Here is a 15,496-nt window from a genome sequence, read left to right on the forward strand (position 1 = left end):
TTAAAATGCGAAGATGTTACCTCCTTGATCATCCCCTTCGTCGTCAGAGTCTTCATCTAGAATGACCAAATAATGTTGTATTACTATTCTCTTTGTATGCAATGCAATACATGAACAAGTGGAGATAATGGACAGTGAACAGAATCACGCATCGTTTCACCCCTACCCCTGGGATCATCAAATTTACAATTTTGGTAAAGGACTACCTGTTCTTTCGAAATATCTATTTACTTTCAATTTATTATCAATAGCACTAAAGATGTTATTTAAGTGTTTTACATATAAACACTATATAACAAGTTCCGCCCCGTCCTGCGGTCAGAACCCCTACCCCTGGGATCATGAAATTTACAATTTTGGTAGAGGCCTGCCTCCTATATATCACTATGCATTTAGTTTTTCTTACATGATTGTGGTTCTTGATAACAAGATTTTTGAAAATTTGTCATTTTGGGGCAGTTTTTGTCCTGCCCCTAAGGCCCAAGGGCTGAAGGAATCCTGCAATTTACAATTTTTGTTCCCCTTGTTCCAAATTGAAAATAATTGGACTGATAGTTATCGAGAATAAGTTAGACATTTCTTTCTTAAGTAAACAAGGATCATCTCATGTTCGCAAACTTAATCGTTATAACAATCATAGATTTACGTTTAGCTGACCTTAGCTGAGACTTTTGAAATTCCTGTAACATCCACTTGTTTTTCAGTAGCCTGCGCATTGAATCAGTTGAGAGATATAAACACCATGTGCAGTTGGTAATTAAATATCGCTACATAAATATGGAATGTTGACGGTGGAGAAGCCGAAACATCCCGTTTGTCATAAAGTTGAGTTTTTTGTTTGCCGTTAATAAAAATATAAATATAAATATGAAACAGATGTAGATGATTTGTGGTGTCTTTTATTTTGAGGTCACAGAGATATATGGAATCGACACATGAGTGAAAATGATTATTGTTAATAGATAAAACTTCGTTGGCAAATCCTAATGTCAAGTTGAAAGACACAGTAAGATTTTTTCTTTCCATGTAGAAGCTTTTGAATAATTCCAGCTTGATAATAATATTGAAACGAGCCAGTTAACAAGGGGGCAGAATTCGTGTCCATTGGGAATTGCAACAGACTGTTGGAAGACCATATTACCAAATATTACGAATATCTAGTTCATGAAATTGCTAGCCAGTTGTATGCTTTGTAGTTAACAATATATTGTAAAGTTATTGACTAAACAAATATATCACATCATATTATTCTTTATTAGTACTGTATTGAGTATTCAATGCGGTTTTCTATTTTTATTTTTGAAGCTTCCGAGAGTGTTGTCTGATTTTAAGATAAATTAAATGTACTAAAAATGGCAAATTTTAATTTTAATTTATAGTAAAACTAGTAATATAGGGAATGGAAACTAACTGTATGCTAATTTGTGAAATCCGAGATAAATATTATTATTATCATTATTATTATTATTATCAGTAGTAGTAGTGGTGGTGGTGGTAGAGGAAGTAGTGATATAATTAGTAACAGTAGTAAATATTGCAGTGGGTTTTTTTTTCCAAGTGGTCTATCTCAAATTTCAAGGTCACAAAGGTTTGTAATTTAAAAGGTTTTGCCAGAAGAAATACACATATAGAACATGGAGTTATGTCATTCACAATTTGAAAGTTATTAGCTTGGTTACAGTTTCGGTCAGAAATACAAGAAGACACACCCGTTACCCTTTCCCCCAAACGTTAGTCACAGGTTCATATAAATATTCCCATATAAAACTTTGAACTTCTGTTGTAACCCAACCTACCTCTAGTATCTCTTAACTGAACAAATATCTATCAAAATACATGTGGATGAATGTATATCAGTCTTGTTAATCTTAAATCTGCTGTTGTCCAGACGATTTTCAGAGATGACAAGGACAAAGTAACAAACAGTGATCAATCTCATACATAATTATACATAGAACAAAGACGGGCTCCTGGACATTCTAGAGGTGGAGTAAGGGGACTAGGTGGAGTAAAAATCCCCTAACAATGCTTATGCAATACGATATGACGATTTGATGCAGTAGAACAGTTGCAGATGGTGTTGGAACACTCTTACTTTAAAATGCGAAGATGTTACCTCCTTGATCATCCCCTTCGTCGTCAGAGTCTTCATCTAGAATGACCAAATAATGTTGTATTACTATTCTCTTTGTATGCAATGCAATACATGAACAAGTGGAGATAATGGACAGTGAACAGAATCACGCATCGTTTCACCCCTACCCCTGGGATCATCAAATTTACAATTTTGGTAAAGGACTACCTGTTCTTTCGAAATATCTATTTACTTTCAATTTATTATCAATAGCACTAAAGATGTTATTTAAGTGTTTTACATATAAACACTATATAACAAGTTCCGCCCCGTCCTGCGGTCAGAACCCCTACCCCTGGGATCATGAAATTTACAATTTTGGTAGAGGCCTGCCTCCTATATATCACTATGCATTTAGTTTTTCTTACATGATTGTGGTTCTTGATAACAAGATTTTTGAAAATTTGTCATTTTGGGGCAGTTTTTGTCCTGCCCCTAAGGCCCAAGGGCTGAAGGAATCCTGCAATTTACAATTTTTGTTCCCCTTGTTCCAAATTGAAAATAATTGGACTGATAGTTATCGAGAATAAGTTAGACATTTCTTTCTTAAGTAAACAAGGATCATCTCATGTTCGCAAACTTAATCGTTATAACAATCATAGATTTACGTTTAGCTGACCTTAGCTGAGACTTTTGAAATTCCTGTAACATCCACTTGTTTTTCAGTAGCCTGCGCATTGAATCAGTTGAGAGATATAAACACCATGTGCAGTTGGTAATTAAATATCGCTACATAAATATGGAATGTTGACGGTGGAGAAGCCGAAACATCCCGTTTGTCATAAAGTTGAGTTTTTTGTTTGCCGTTAATAAAAATATAAATATAAATATGAAACAGATGTAGATGATTTGTGGTGTCTTTTATTTTGAGGTCACAGAGATATATGGAATCGACACATGAGTGAAAATGATTATTGTTAATAGATAAAACTTCGTTGGCAAATCCTAATGTCAAGTTGAAAGACACAGTAAGATTTTTTCTTTCCATGTAGAAGCTTTTGAATAATTCCAGCTTGATAATAATATTGAAACGAGCCAGTTAACAAGGGGGCAGAATTCGTGTCCATTGGGAATTGCAACAGACTGTTGGAAGACCATATTACCAAATATTACGAATATCTAGTTCATGAAATTGCTAGCCAGTTGTATGCTTTGTAGTTAACAATATATTGTAAAGTTATTGACTAAACAAATATATCACATCATATTATTCTTTATTAGTACTGTATTGAGTATTCAATGCGGTTTTCTATTTTTATTTTTGAAGCTTCCGAGAGTGTTGTCTGATTTTAAGATAAATTAAATGTACTAAAAATGGCAAATTTTAATTTTAATTTATAGTAAAACTAGTAATATAGGGAATGGAAACTAACTGTATGCTAATTTGTGAAATCCGAGATAAATATTATTATTATCATTATTATTATTATTATCAGTAGTAGTAGTGGTGGTGGTGGTAGAGGAAGTAGTGATATAATTAGTAACAGTAGTAAATATTGCAGTGGGTTTTTTTTTCCAAGTGGTCTATCTCAAATTTCAAGGTCACAAAGGTTTGTAATTTAAAAGGTTTTGCCAGAAGAAATACACATATAGAACATGGAGTTATGTCATTCACAATTTGAAAGTTATTAGCTTGGTTACAGTTTCGGTCAGAAATACAAGAAGACACACCCGTTACCCTTTCCCCCAAACGTTAGTCACAGGTTCATATAAATATTCCCATATAAAACTTTGAACTTCTGTTGTAACCCAACCTACCTCTAGTATCTCTTAACTGAACAAATATCTATCAAAATACATGTGGATGAATGTATATCAGTCTTGTTAATCTTAAATCTGCTGTTGTCCAGACGATTTTCAGAGATGACAAGGACAAAGTAACAAACAGTGATCAATCTCATACATAATTATACATAGAACAAAGACGGGCTCCTGGACATTCTAGAGGTGGAGTAAGGGGACTAGGTGGAGTAAAAATCCCCTAACAATGCTTATGCAATACGATATGACGATTTGATGCAGTAGAACAGTTGCAGATGGTGTTGGAACACTCTTACTTTAAAATGCGAAGATGTTACCTCCTTGATCATCCCCTTCGTCGTCAGAGTCTTCATCTAGAATGACCAAATAATGTTGTATTACTATTCTCTTTGTATGCAATGCAATACATGAACAAGTGGAGATAATGGACAGTGAACAGAATCACGCATCGTTTCACAGCGCGTTAGATCGGAAAAGAATTCATTACTTAGAAAAATAGCTAAGTTAAAGTCATTCCTATGGTTCTAAAGTTAGGTTGTCCGTTTGCCGTTATAATTTAAGTTCAATAAGAATCCAGATAAGAAGCTGGTATCAAAGGCTCCGTGGTGTCAAGAGTTTACTAGAATACATCGAATGAAAGGCGAAGATAACAAACAATAATCAATCTCGTGAATTCGATAAGGAATACAGAATAACGAGTTGGATAAATACCGACCCCTGGAAACACCAGAGGTGGGATCAGAAGGCTAGAAATAATAAGCATCCCTTGTCGATCGGTCACACCCGTCGTAAGCCCTATATCTTGATCAGGTAAACGGAGCAACCCGTAGTTGACATCAGTGTGCCAAAAACGAACTAACAATCGGCATGAACCATGTCAGACAGCATTTAATATAGGTTACGTGGGCAAACTAGATCATCATAATAACCATAGAATGCTGACTTTAAACGACACTGTTGAAACCACTGCAATTGCACCTCCTTTGGCAGTAGCCTGCTTCAATTTAAAAACTGATCACAAGCAGAACAAGCCCTTATGTATCGAATCACTTGAAAGATATAAACACCACATGAAGGCGACAATGGAATATTGTTGGTTGAATATAGAGAGTTGACCATAGAGAAACTGAAATCATCTCGTTTTCATAAAGTTGTGTTTTTAGTTTGTCATTACTGTCAATTTCCTATAAATTATCTAAGTTCGAAGCACATCTGTAGGACTCCGTAATGTCTTTTATCTCGAGTTCACAGGGATATATCAAATCGACATATGACTGTAAATGATTATTGTTAATAGATAAAACATCGTTGAAATGTCTAAATGTCGAGTTGAAAGCCACAACAAGAGAGTTGTTCTTCTCATGTACATGTTTATGCTTGACAAGAACATGGGAACAGGTCATCTAACAAAGGGGCGCAATTTGTTTCCATGAGAATTCCAACAGACTGTTGGAAGACCTGAAAACCAAAGAATACGAAGGTATTGTCAATGAGGAGTTATAGCATATTTATATTTATTTTAAGATTAACGTACTTGTGCGTGGAATCAGAGAAGTATTAAACAAAGCAATGTTTAATGACTGAACACTATAAAGGATATTTCCTTTTCCCATTTTGTTGAAGAAGCAACTGTCTACGATGTAAATAATTCTGGTCTTTAATTTTTCGTTAGGAATGGTCATGTAAATTTCACAATGCTAATAAATAAAACGTCATCAGTATATCAAGACATTGAGTTGAATTTCACGATAAGATATTGTATCATCCCTTGTAGAATCGTTTTAATAAAATCGAACTCCTAAAATATAAAAACAGGTCTCCTAATGAATAAGTACAATCCATTCCCAGAGAATTCGGATACATTAGATAGGCATTTTGAAACTGATTTAAATGCAATGAATGTCTAACTACAATGATTACAGAAAACGTTTCTGTTTTTTCATATATTTTACTTCAAGTCACACGATGTGCAAAAAAAAAAAAAAAAATTAAATTGTTGATTTTCAATAAACCTTGTATTCCTTAAAAGTAAATGAAATTTCGATAAACAGCTTCAATTCAGAATATTAAAGGTTTGACGTGGTTAAAAAAAAACCATGAATTTATATGTATGCAAGGTGGAGATAACGAACAGTGATCAATCTCATAACTCCTATAAGCAATGCAAAATAGATAGTTGGGCAAACACGGACCCCTGGACACACCAGAGGTGGGATCAGGTGCCTAGGAGGAGTAAGCATCCCCTGTTGACCGGTCACACCCGCCGTGAGCCCCATATCCTGATCAGGTAAACGGATTTATCCGCAGTCAAATCAGTGTGCCAAGAACGGCTTAATAATCGGTATGAAACACGTCAGACAGCATTTGACCCAATGCGAGGTTGTATTGACGAACTAGATCGTTATAACGACCATAGAATTTGCGAAATGCTGACTTCAATCGAGACTTTTGAAATCCCTGTACCATCAACTTGTTTGTCAGTAGCTTACCTTGATTTAAAAACTGACTATGCCCAGAACAAGCTCTTGCATATCGAATCAGTTGAGATATATAAACACCATATGCAGGTGATAATGGAATATTGCTAGATAAATGTGGGAAGTTGACGATGGAGAAGCTGAAATCATCCCGTTCGTCATACATTTGAGTTGTCAGTTTGCCGTTAATGTCTACTTTCAATAAAATAACTAAGTATGAAGCAGAAGTGGACGACTCTGTGGTGTCCTTTATTTCGAGATCACAGGGATATATCAAATCGACATATGAATGAAAGCTATCATTGTTAATAGACAAAACGTCATCGATATATCTAAAAGTCGAATTGAAGGTCACAGCGAGAGATTTTTTCTTCTCACGTAGAAGTTTTTGAATAAATTCTGCTTCATATGAATATAAAAACAGGTCAGCTAACAAAGGAGCACAATTCGTGCCCATGGGAATTCCAACATACTGTTGGAAGACCTGATCATCAAATACCACGAAGATATTGTCAATGAGGAACTCTAGCATATTTTTTATTTCAACTTCAGAGTACTTGTGGGTGGAATCAGAGTGGTGTTTAAGAAAGTAAGTTTTTGAATGACTGATCACTAGATATGAATATTTCCTTTTTCCGTTTTTGTTGAAGAAGCAACTGTCTATGATGTAAAAAAGTCTAGTCTTTAATTTATTTTGAATAATGGTCGTGTATAGTGTTGAAAAGGTTTTAATGCTATTGATTTGGGAAAAATTCTGTGAGCGAACAGGGATCAATCTCATAACTCCTATATGAAAGGTGAACATAACGAACAATGATCAATCTCATAACTACTATAATAGTTAAGATAACAATACAAATATATACTTTTTGGCATTCTGTTCTCCCTAGAATAGCCCTTACAAGTTTATTGTTATTTCGGATTTCAAAAATTTCGGTTGAGCATCACTGAAGAGACATTATTTGTCGAAATGCGCATCAGATGCATCAAAATTGGTACCGTAAAAGTTTTACATAGTTAGAAAACACGGATACCTGGACACATCAGAGGAGGAGTAAGCATCCCCTGTATATCGTACCTCTTGAGTCCTGCCTTTACAAGATTCCAAACAATGTTTCTCATAAACACTAACTAATCACAATTAATAAACTTCAAATAAATTTTCTACGTTGTATGGTGATAATATACCTGGTATTAGATTTGTGTTCGTTCCGATGAAGTTCGTCACCTTTATCTGAAAGCTGTGGTTTTCCATCAGTTTTTTTCTCTTGACAACTAACTTGGGCTGCGGGAGGGAATTTGAGGTTCCTCTGTAATCCTCGCTGTTCAGATCTATTTGAGTCCAATCTCTTTTTCCCTCGAGTTTCACGCGCCAATGAACTTTGGTTGGCGATGGAATAGACCTCACAACTGCTGTGAAGATTTGTACGTCATTTTGCTGTTTAGCTGGACCTTCAACGTCAATGTCTGGAATACCTAATACACGAAAGGTGAATATAACGAACAGTGCCCAACTCTGTATTTTGTTATTTTTGATGTGAGCCCTATATCTTGATCAGTTACACGGGGTTATCTGTAGTCAAAATTAGTGTTATGAATAATACTTAGTGTGTCATGTTGCATAAATATGTTGCCTGCTTGAGGGTTAGCTGCGACACTGTCAAAATGATGTCACAGTAACAACTTTGGGTCGGGACATATGCATCAACTGATCACGTTTGATGGTCCTAGGTCTCTCCGTGTGCAATAGATAATCCGGACATGATTTGGAGCGTATGAATATTCATAAAATTCCAAGAGGACAGTGACCTATATTAAGTTTGAGACACATCATTCCCAATATGCATCATCTGACCAAGTTGTATGGTCCTAGGCATAGGCCTTACTGCGCGCAAGCTATGATCCGAATACAATTTCAATGTATATATAGCCTTAAAGATCCAGAAGGAGGTCGCAACAACCCTTGATGTATGTTTCGATCATGCAAGGTGAAGATAACGAACAGTGATCAATCTCATAACTCCTATAAGCAATACAAAATAGATAGTTGGGCAAACACGGACCCCTGGACACATCGATCATGACATACCTCCACACAGGATGTACCAGCTGACCATGCTTAATACTCCTAGTCCTCATATTGTGAGAATTATCATCCGGATACGATTTGGATATGAATTACTATAGCATTCCAAAATAAGTCTAGTGACCTACTTTAGGTTTACGAGGCACCTTCCCCTTATGCAACAACTGATCAAATTTAATAGTATCTGCCTCAAAATGTGAAAGATACGACTCGGACACGAACAAGCTAACAAAGGACAGAGAACGGTGGATGGACGAGTAAATCTGCACGACCTATGAAAATACGGGCGTATGAAAAGCAAATCTAATATAGACCTTGAAGATATCTGAAGGTCAACATAACATTATAAGTTTTTTGTTTGTTGAATCTCGGCTAACCAAAAATGATCGAACTTATTCAATTATATAGTGACCTATTATCTGTCTTTCTAATCTGCAATTAATAGGAAATTATTTGTTTAGTGAACCAGAAGTGATAAAAGAATTACATGGGCATAGGTTACATAAGAAATATGTTTGGTTCCAGCTGACAAATCTTGTAACAACGTTGTCTTCGTTTTTAAGGTACATTATTGCAACTGTAGTTAAACGAACTTGGTATTAATTCCTATATAATCAAGTATTTGAGTTTTGTTGTGGTGAGTACTTGGTTGATGTGTTATCCGTGAATCTTGAGTTTGTTGTGTTTTTTTCAGTAAGTCTTTTATGATGTCAAATTCACAATACCTTACAATTAAAATTCCAATGTAGTGTTGATCTTAATGTTAATACATTTACCTAATACAATGACGTCGCCAAGAGTCGACCCTACAGCATTGGACGCTTTGCATTGATACGACCCTTTATCCGTTTCTTTGACATCTGAGATGGCTAGAGATGGATCATTAATACTCCCTCCTGAATACTTCCCTCCACTTCCGTCAATGTCAATATCAGTTCCATCTTTCATCCACAAGATTTTTTGCAACTGAGGCGAGTTCTCATAGAGGAAGATTTCACATGTCAACGTCATTGAACGCTTCTTGATGTTAGTTACATGGCTGTTTGAGATGTTTGGAGGACCTGCGATAGAATATAATGAAATATTTATCCAAAAAATCCTTAAATTATCCAACCTCTACAATAGCTAAGATAGCGAACTAACATACACTATGACATTTACAACTGGATACAACGAAGCAAAATAAAAGTTTCGGAACCCAACAATAGATAGATGCGACCGAAATTCGATATATATACGTACCACCTGTCACGTTGAGATAAACTGTGTTGCTGACATGTTCTCCTATTTTGTTCCTTATAACAAGTCGATAATATAATCTGTCATCGAAGTTTGCCTTTGGAAAAATCATAATTGGGTTGTTTGGATCTTTATTGCTTCCGAAATATCTATGATTATCCATATCTATAGTTTCAAATGTCATCGAATCAGAACTCATCTGCCTCAAGAGGGGGACAAGCTGTTATTACTGAGTTGATCTTGGTCCCATCACCGAAGTAAACCGTCTCTACTGTGACAATTTTAGCAACAGGTACATCTAGAGAAACAGAATATCAATACAATTTTGATGAATACTAACCGATGTATATTGATTATATTTACGAAGTTAAGAACATTTCCGCTAATTATCATCAACCGTATCACCAACAAAACACACTTAAATGCTTCTCAGACTTCATTTCATGAGAAAACATTGGTATACACACCGAAATGGGTCATTATCTTCCTTATGAAATGTACAGTAAATAAAAAAGTGAAGATGACGAAGAGACGTCAATATCATGAAAGGTGAAGATAACAAACAGTGATCAATCTCATAGATCCCATAAAAATACAAAATAGAGAGTAGGGCAAAGAAAGACCCCTGGTCACACCAGAGATGGGATATCTTGATCAGGTAAACGAACTTATCCATAGTAAAAATCAGTGTGCCACGAATGGTCTAACAATCAGTATGGAATTATTCCTATACAAAATACAAAATTGCGAGTAAGAGAAACCCGGAAAACACCAGAGAAAGTAGGAGGTTAGTAGGAGGAATTAACATCCCTTGTTGACCACTGTTGTGAATTATTATTTGCACTCAATCGACACCTGTGACCTAGATTGTTCCAGACCTCATGTTATTTTAGCGGGAAAATGACGTAATGGTAGCATAATATCCTCTCGGGATCATACAATAAATATAATTCTTATTATAAATACACTGGCATTCTTCTGAAGAAACAAGAGACCAGTGGGACACATCGCTCACCTGAGTTACCTTGGCCCATACATGAAGACTTTCCATATATATACTACTCAAAATTTGATAAGGATCACTAGGTTATATGTGTGTAATTTACCACTAACATAACAAAAGACATAAAGGATAAGGTACGTTTGGGGCTAAATTTGGCCCCGCCTCCAAATTAAATGATATTTCTCAAAATTGTTTCATATGGTGTATACTTCCATAAAATGATTATGATGTTTTCGTAAAAAGCTTTACTTATGTATAATACATGTGTAAATACAGCAGAGTTTACGACAACGTTGTGTCATTTTGACGTTACTTTATGCGACGTCATAAACAAGGAAGCTATGTCATGAACTCAATATGAAAATAATCCAATTTATGTCGCCATATGCTCAAAGTTTTAATAAACAATTGCGCACTATAATTTTTGTTTGAAAAGTGTAATTGATTTTTTTCGAAAGTTTTAATCAATTGTAGATGATTCGATGCGGCGGATGCTGTGATTTGAAGGACGATTAGTGTAATTGTATCTAAGAATTGTAGAGCAACCCATATATATTCATTCAATTTTAACATTGCATTTACATTTGCATCCAATTTGCATTGTTTTAATCTAAATTAATTGAATATCATATATGTACGTAGCGCGTGGTTACCTTAAGTTATTCGTGTGTGTATATGTACACTTTGTTCTTTTTTTTCAAGCACACTTAATGTTTCCAGCGAAGGAACACACATGCACTAACCAATGCTACATTGGATTGTACATGTAGTAAAAAGAACATGATATTCATTAAGAACATATGTGAAAAGAAATATAAAACGCACTTGAAAAGTTTTTTGTTTTTTTAAATTCACCACACGACAATGTGACCGAATGTCGTGTTCTAATATTTCAACACTATTTCCACGATGAAAATAGTAACCAATGACTAGCTATCATGTATTTTTAAATAAGACTATGTCACAGAACACGTGCGTCAGTTATCGACAAATGTAAGGTGATTCTATAAACAAATAATTATTACAGCGACTTAGCAACAGAGGAATTTCGCCCACACCTTCTTTTGTTTTGTGAATGTAGTTTTTCCATAAATTTTACATGCGAATTTTGATTTACTTATGGTAGTACTGAATGCTTGCAAAGATTTAAGCATGAAACTATTGGAGTTGTAGATCTGTTGACATTGATTGCAAATGCAGTCATAGTCGTTCGTTTCTACTAAAATGTTTTCTTAAGAAATGTTTTTTATCTATTTTTTTTTTTACATGTAATGGTCGGGGTACACCGGGTTTTGTCCTCTTGGAACACACAATACAAGCGTATACTATATCTTTTAGCTTACAAATGAATAACAATTTAGATATCTAGATACCACATCGTTCATCTATCAGCTACCAACATTCACTTTTATAGCAGGGTAGATGCGAATATTTCATTACCATATATATCATGGAGTAACTTCTCCTAAATGAGTTCGACAACTGTAATATAAACGACAGATCGATGAAGTTGGAATTGTTTTGATAGGGAACATGCATGTCATAAAACTACAGGTACTGCAACATGTAAATAATGAACAATATATTGTAATGAATTGATTTTCAAGTGTATATATTTAAAGCCTGTATGTTTGACTTGCTACTAATTCAATTTTTAAGGGGAAAATATAACCGAATTTTGCATTCGAACTATCGCACTATTATACTCTAATACATTGTATGAAGGTACCGATTAAGCTATCGCATTTTCATTTTCGATATTTTTAAACTTTTTATTTTATAAACAAAGATTGCATTCGGTTGAAGACGTGCATTTTTTTTTATTAAAAAGCCAGGTCAAAGCCATAATAAAATTCTTATTTAATAACATACATAGTATGTATCATGAGTGAGGTTTTTATTCAGATGGACAATTATTAGATGTGTCTGACATATTGCTTAATACAATATTAGAATAGCAATTGAAGTTGCACATGCAACATACCCAATAAGTTATAATTAGCCTACATGTAGGTTAGAATATTATGACTGGCAAGGCATATTTAGACATGTATTAAGATGCGCATTGTAGACGGTACAGTATATGCACACCATTTAGAGGGATAATTCATATCATAAACTATCTATGATAAAAAGAATTTGTGATTGAACTTTGTCATGTGTTACATTAATTGCGGTGATATCATTGCGTATCTATATCAAACATAAAATGAGTAAAATTGGAATCGGAAATATTTGTGTCGAAGATTCTAATTCTTTGATTACACAAATTTACCAAATTGCGTCCACCGTTCGCTCTGCGTTCGTTCACCGTTCGCTCTGCGTTCGTTCACCGTTCCCTCGCCGTGCGTTCACCGTTCGCTCACCGTGCGTTCACCGTTTGCTCACCGTTCAAGTGGGAAAGAAGAACGTTTCAGGGACTGTAGCTCATTGGTTCTTGGGAAGAAGATTTTTCCTATATATTTCTATTGAAAACTTTCATCCCCTATTATGGCCCCAACCTAATCCCAGGGGACATGATTAGAACAAACGTCAATCAGCACCGTGTCAGAAAGCTTTCATGTAAATCTCAGCTCTTCTGCCTCATTGGTTCATGAGAAGAAGATTGTTAAAAATGTTCCCTATTTCTGTATGTAAAACTATGACCCCTCCACCCTGTGGCCCCATCCTAATCCCGGGGACCATGATTTGAACAAACTTGAATTTGCACCATGTCAGAAAGCTTGCGTATAAATATCAGCTTTTCTGGCTCAGTGGTTCTTGAGAAGAAGATTTTTAAAGATGTTCCCTACTTACATGTATTTGTATGCAAAATGTTGATCCCCTATTGTGGCCCCATACAACCCCCGGGGGCCATGATTTTAACAGACTTGAATTTGCACCATGTCAGGAAGATTTCATGTAAATTTCAGCTTTTCTGGTCCAGTGGTTCTTAAGAAGATTTTTAAATGACCCCACCCTATTTTTGCATTTTTATGATTATCTTCCCTTTGAAGGAGACATGGTCCTTCATTTAAAACCATCACAATGATCACCCAATGATGTTTTTTGGCCAAGTTTGGTTGAAATTGGCCCAGTGGTTCTGGAAAAGAAGTCAAAAATGTAAAAAGTTTACAGACGGACAGACAGACAGACGGTCAAACGACGGACAACAGGCGATCACAAAAGCTCACTTGAGCTTTCAGCTCAGGTGAGTTAAAAAGGTTCTTGGTTACACGTTTTAATATACTGGGAATTAGGATTTTAGAATTACTATTTTTGATTGTGTAGATTCTGTTCTAATTTCTTGTTCAACTACTATAAGTTAATATTTTGCTATTGTCGCAATTTTTCTTCCATTGATTGAGGTTATACGACGTTTTGGCAGTATTTCAGCCATTTTACGGTGGTACAGTTTCTTTGAAATATTTTTTTTTCTTTCAAATAGCAATTGTAAATAAATATTATTGATTAATTGCCTTCTGTTTGTAAATTCTGCTGCTGTATTATGAAGGGTAATTCTGACCCGTAACACCATTCAAACCCACCGTGAGCCCTATATCTTATTCAGCTCAAGGAAGTGAGAACGAGTACATGTATGTAGAAGAATGACCTTACAACTGTAATGAAACACGAGTATTTACTGTATTGACTGGCTTTGTTATAACGAGCACAGAATTTGCGAAATGTTGACGTTTTATATTTCTACAAGGCAGAATTTATTCAAAAGTAAAAATACATTGCTCCTTGCATTCAACTCGAATTTAGGTATTATTTATTAGCATTAATTATTTTCATTCATATTTTGATTCGATATATCCATGTGAACCTGAAATAAAGGACACCAGATAGTCCTCCATATCAGTTTCCCACTTAAATATTTTAATGAAAATAGATATTAACGTCAGACTAACAACTCAACTTAATGATTTCAGCTTCTCCATCGCCATTTCCCAATATTCATGTAAGAATATTCCACTATCACCTGCATATGCTATTCTTTCAATTAATTTGATATACAATATATCGGTGCATCAAAATTGGTACCGTATAAGTTTAACATTATGACCCCTGGGTCGAGGTCTCTGGTTGTGGACTGTTAGTCCCCGAGGGTCTCTACAGTCCAGTGGCTAAGTACTTCGTTACTAGCTTGGAAATATGGATGTATATTTAATTGCTGTTATAAAATTTAGAAATTAATTTCAAAATTAAGGATTATCTCTCTCACGCATAGCTCTTATCCTTAGACGAATTTGACTCCACTTTTATGACACTGTGTTTCCCCCCAAATAGCTCTAAAACTTCATTGTTATTTCTGATTTCAAACATTTCGGTTGAGTATAACTGAAGAGACATTATTTGTCGAAATGCGCAGCTGGTGCATCAAAATTGGTACCGTATAAGTTTAACTTACACAAGAGTTGTTCTGCGTATGATCAGTTTTTGAATCTAGACGGATTACTGCCATACAAGTTGATGTTATAGGGGTTTCCAAAGTTTTGTTTAAAGGCAGCATTTCGCATATTTTATGGTCGTGATAGCATATAGTTTGCCAATACAACCTATCATTGGGCAAATGCTGTGTGACGTGTTTCATATCGATTTTTAGGCCATTCTTGGCACACTAATGAGTATTTCCCGTATATGCTGACAATGTTCCTGTCGTCTACATACATACCAAAACATTAGATTTTGATTTCGGCATTTTAATTTCAATAAGAACCATTCGGAATCTCTAAACTGTCCTCGCGTTGATTGCACAATAAAGTATGTTTAGAATAAATCGAAGGGGCACTTAAATTTTCGTAGTTAGTATG

At 35.1% G+C, this 15,496-nt stretch overlaps 1 protein-coding gene across 1 annotated transcript in view; it reads right to left on the reverse strand.

Moving 5' to 3' along the window:
• LOC130046633 (neuronal cell adhesion molecule-like) overlaps window positions 1–15,496 on the reverse strand; it is a 41,991-nt gene continuing 26,495 nt past the window's right edge. The window contains exons 8-14 of the mRNA XM_056161092.1: window positions 9,893–9,995; window positions 9,701–9,846; window positions 9,235–9,519; window positions 7,561–7,848; window positions 4,213–4,248; window positions 2,117–2,152; window positions 1–56 (exon numbers count right to left, since the gene is read on the reverse strand). Coding sequence (XP_056017067.1) covers window positions 1–56; window positions 2,117–2,152; window positions 4,213–4,248; window positions 7,561–7,848; window positions 9,235–9,519; window positions 9,701–9,846; window positions 9,893–9,995 — 950 coding nt within the window. The remainder of the gene's footprint in view (window positions 57–2,116; window positions 2,153–4,212; window positions 4,249–7,560; window positions 7,849–9,234; window positions 9,520–9,700; window positions 9,847–9,892; window positions 9,996–15,496) is intronic.

The sequence above is a fragment of the Ostrea edulis genome, chromosome 3, assembly GCF_947568905.1.
Source record: "Ostrea edulis chromosome 3, xbOstEdul1.1, whole genome shotgun sequence".
Taxonomy (NCBI): Eukaryota; Metazoa; Mollusca; class Bivalvia; order Ostreida; family Ostreidae; genus Ostrea; species Ostrea edulis.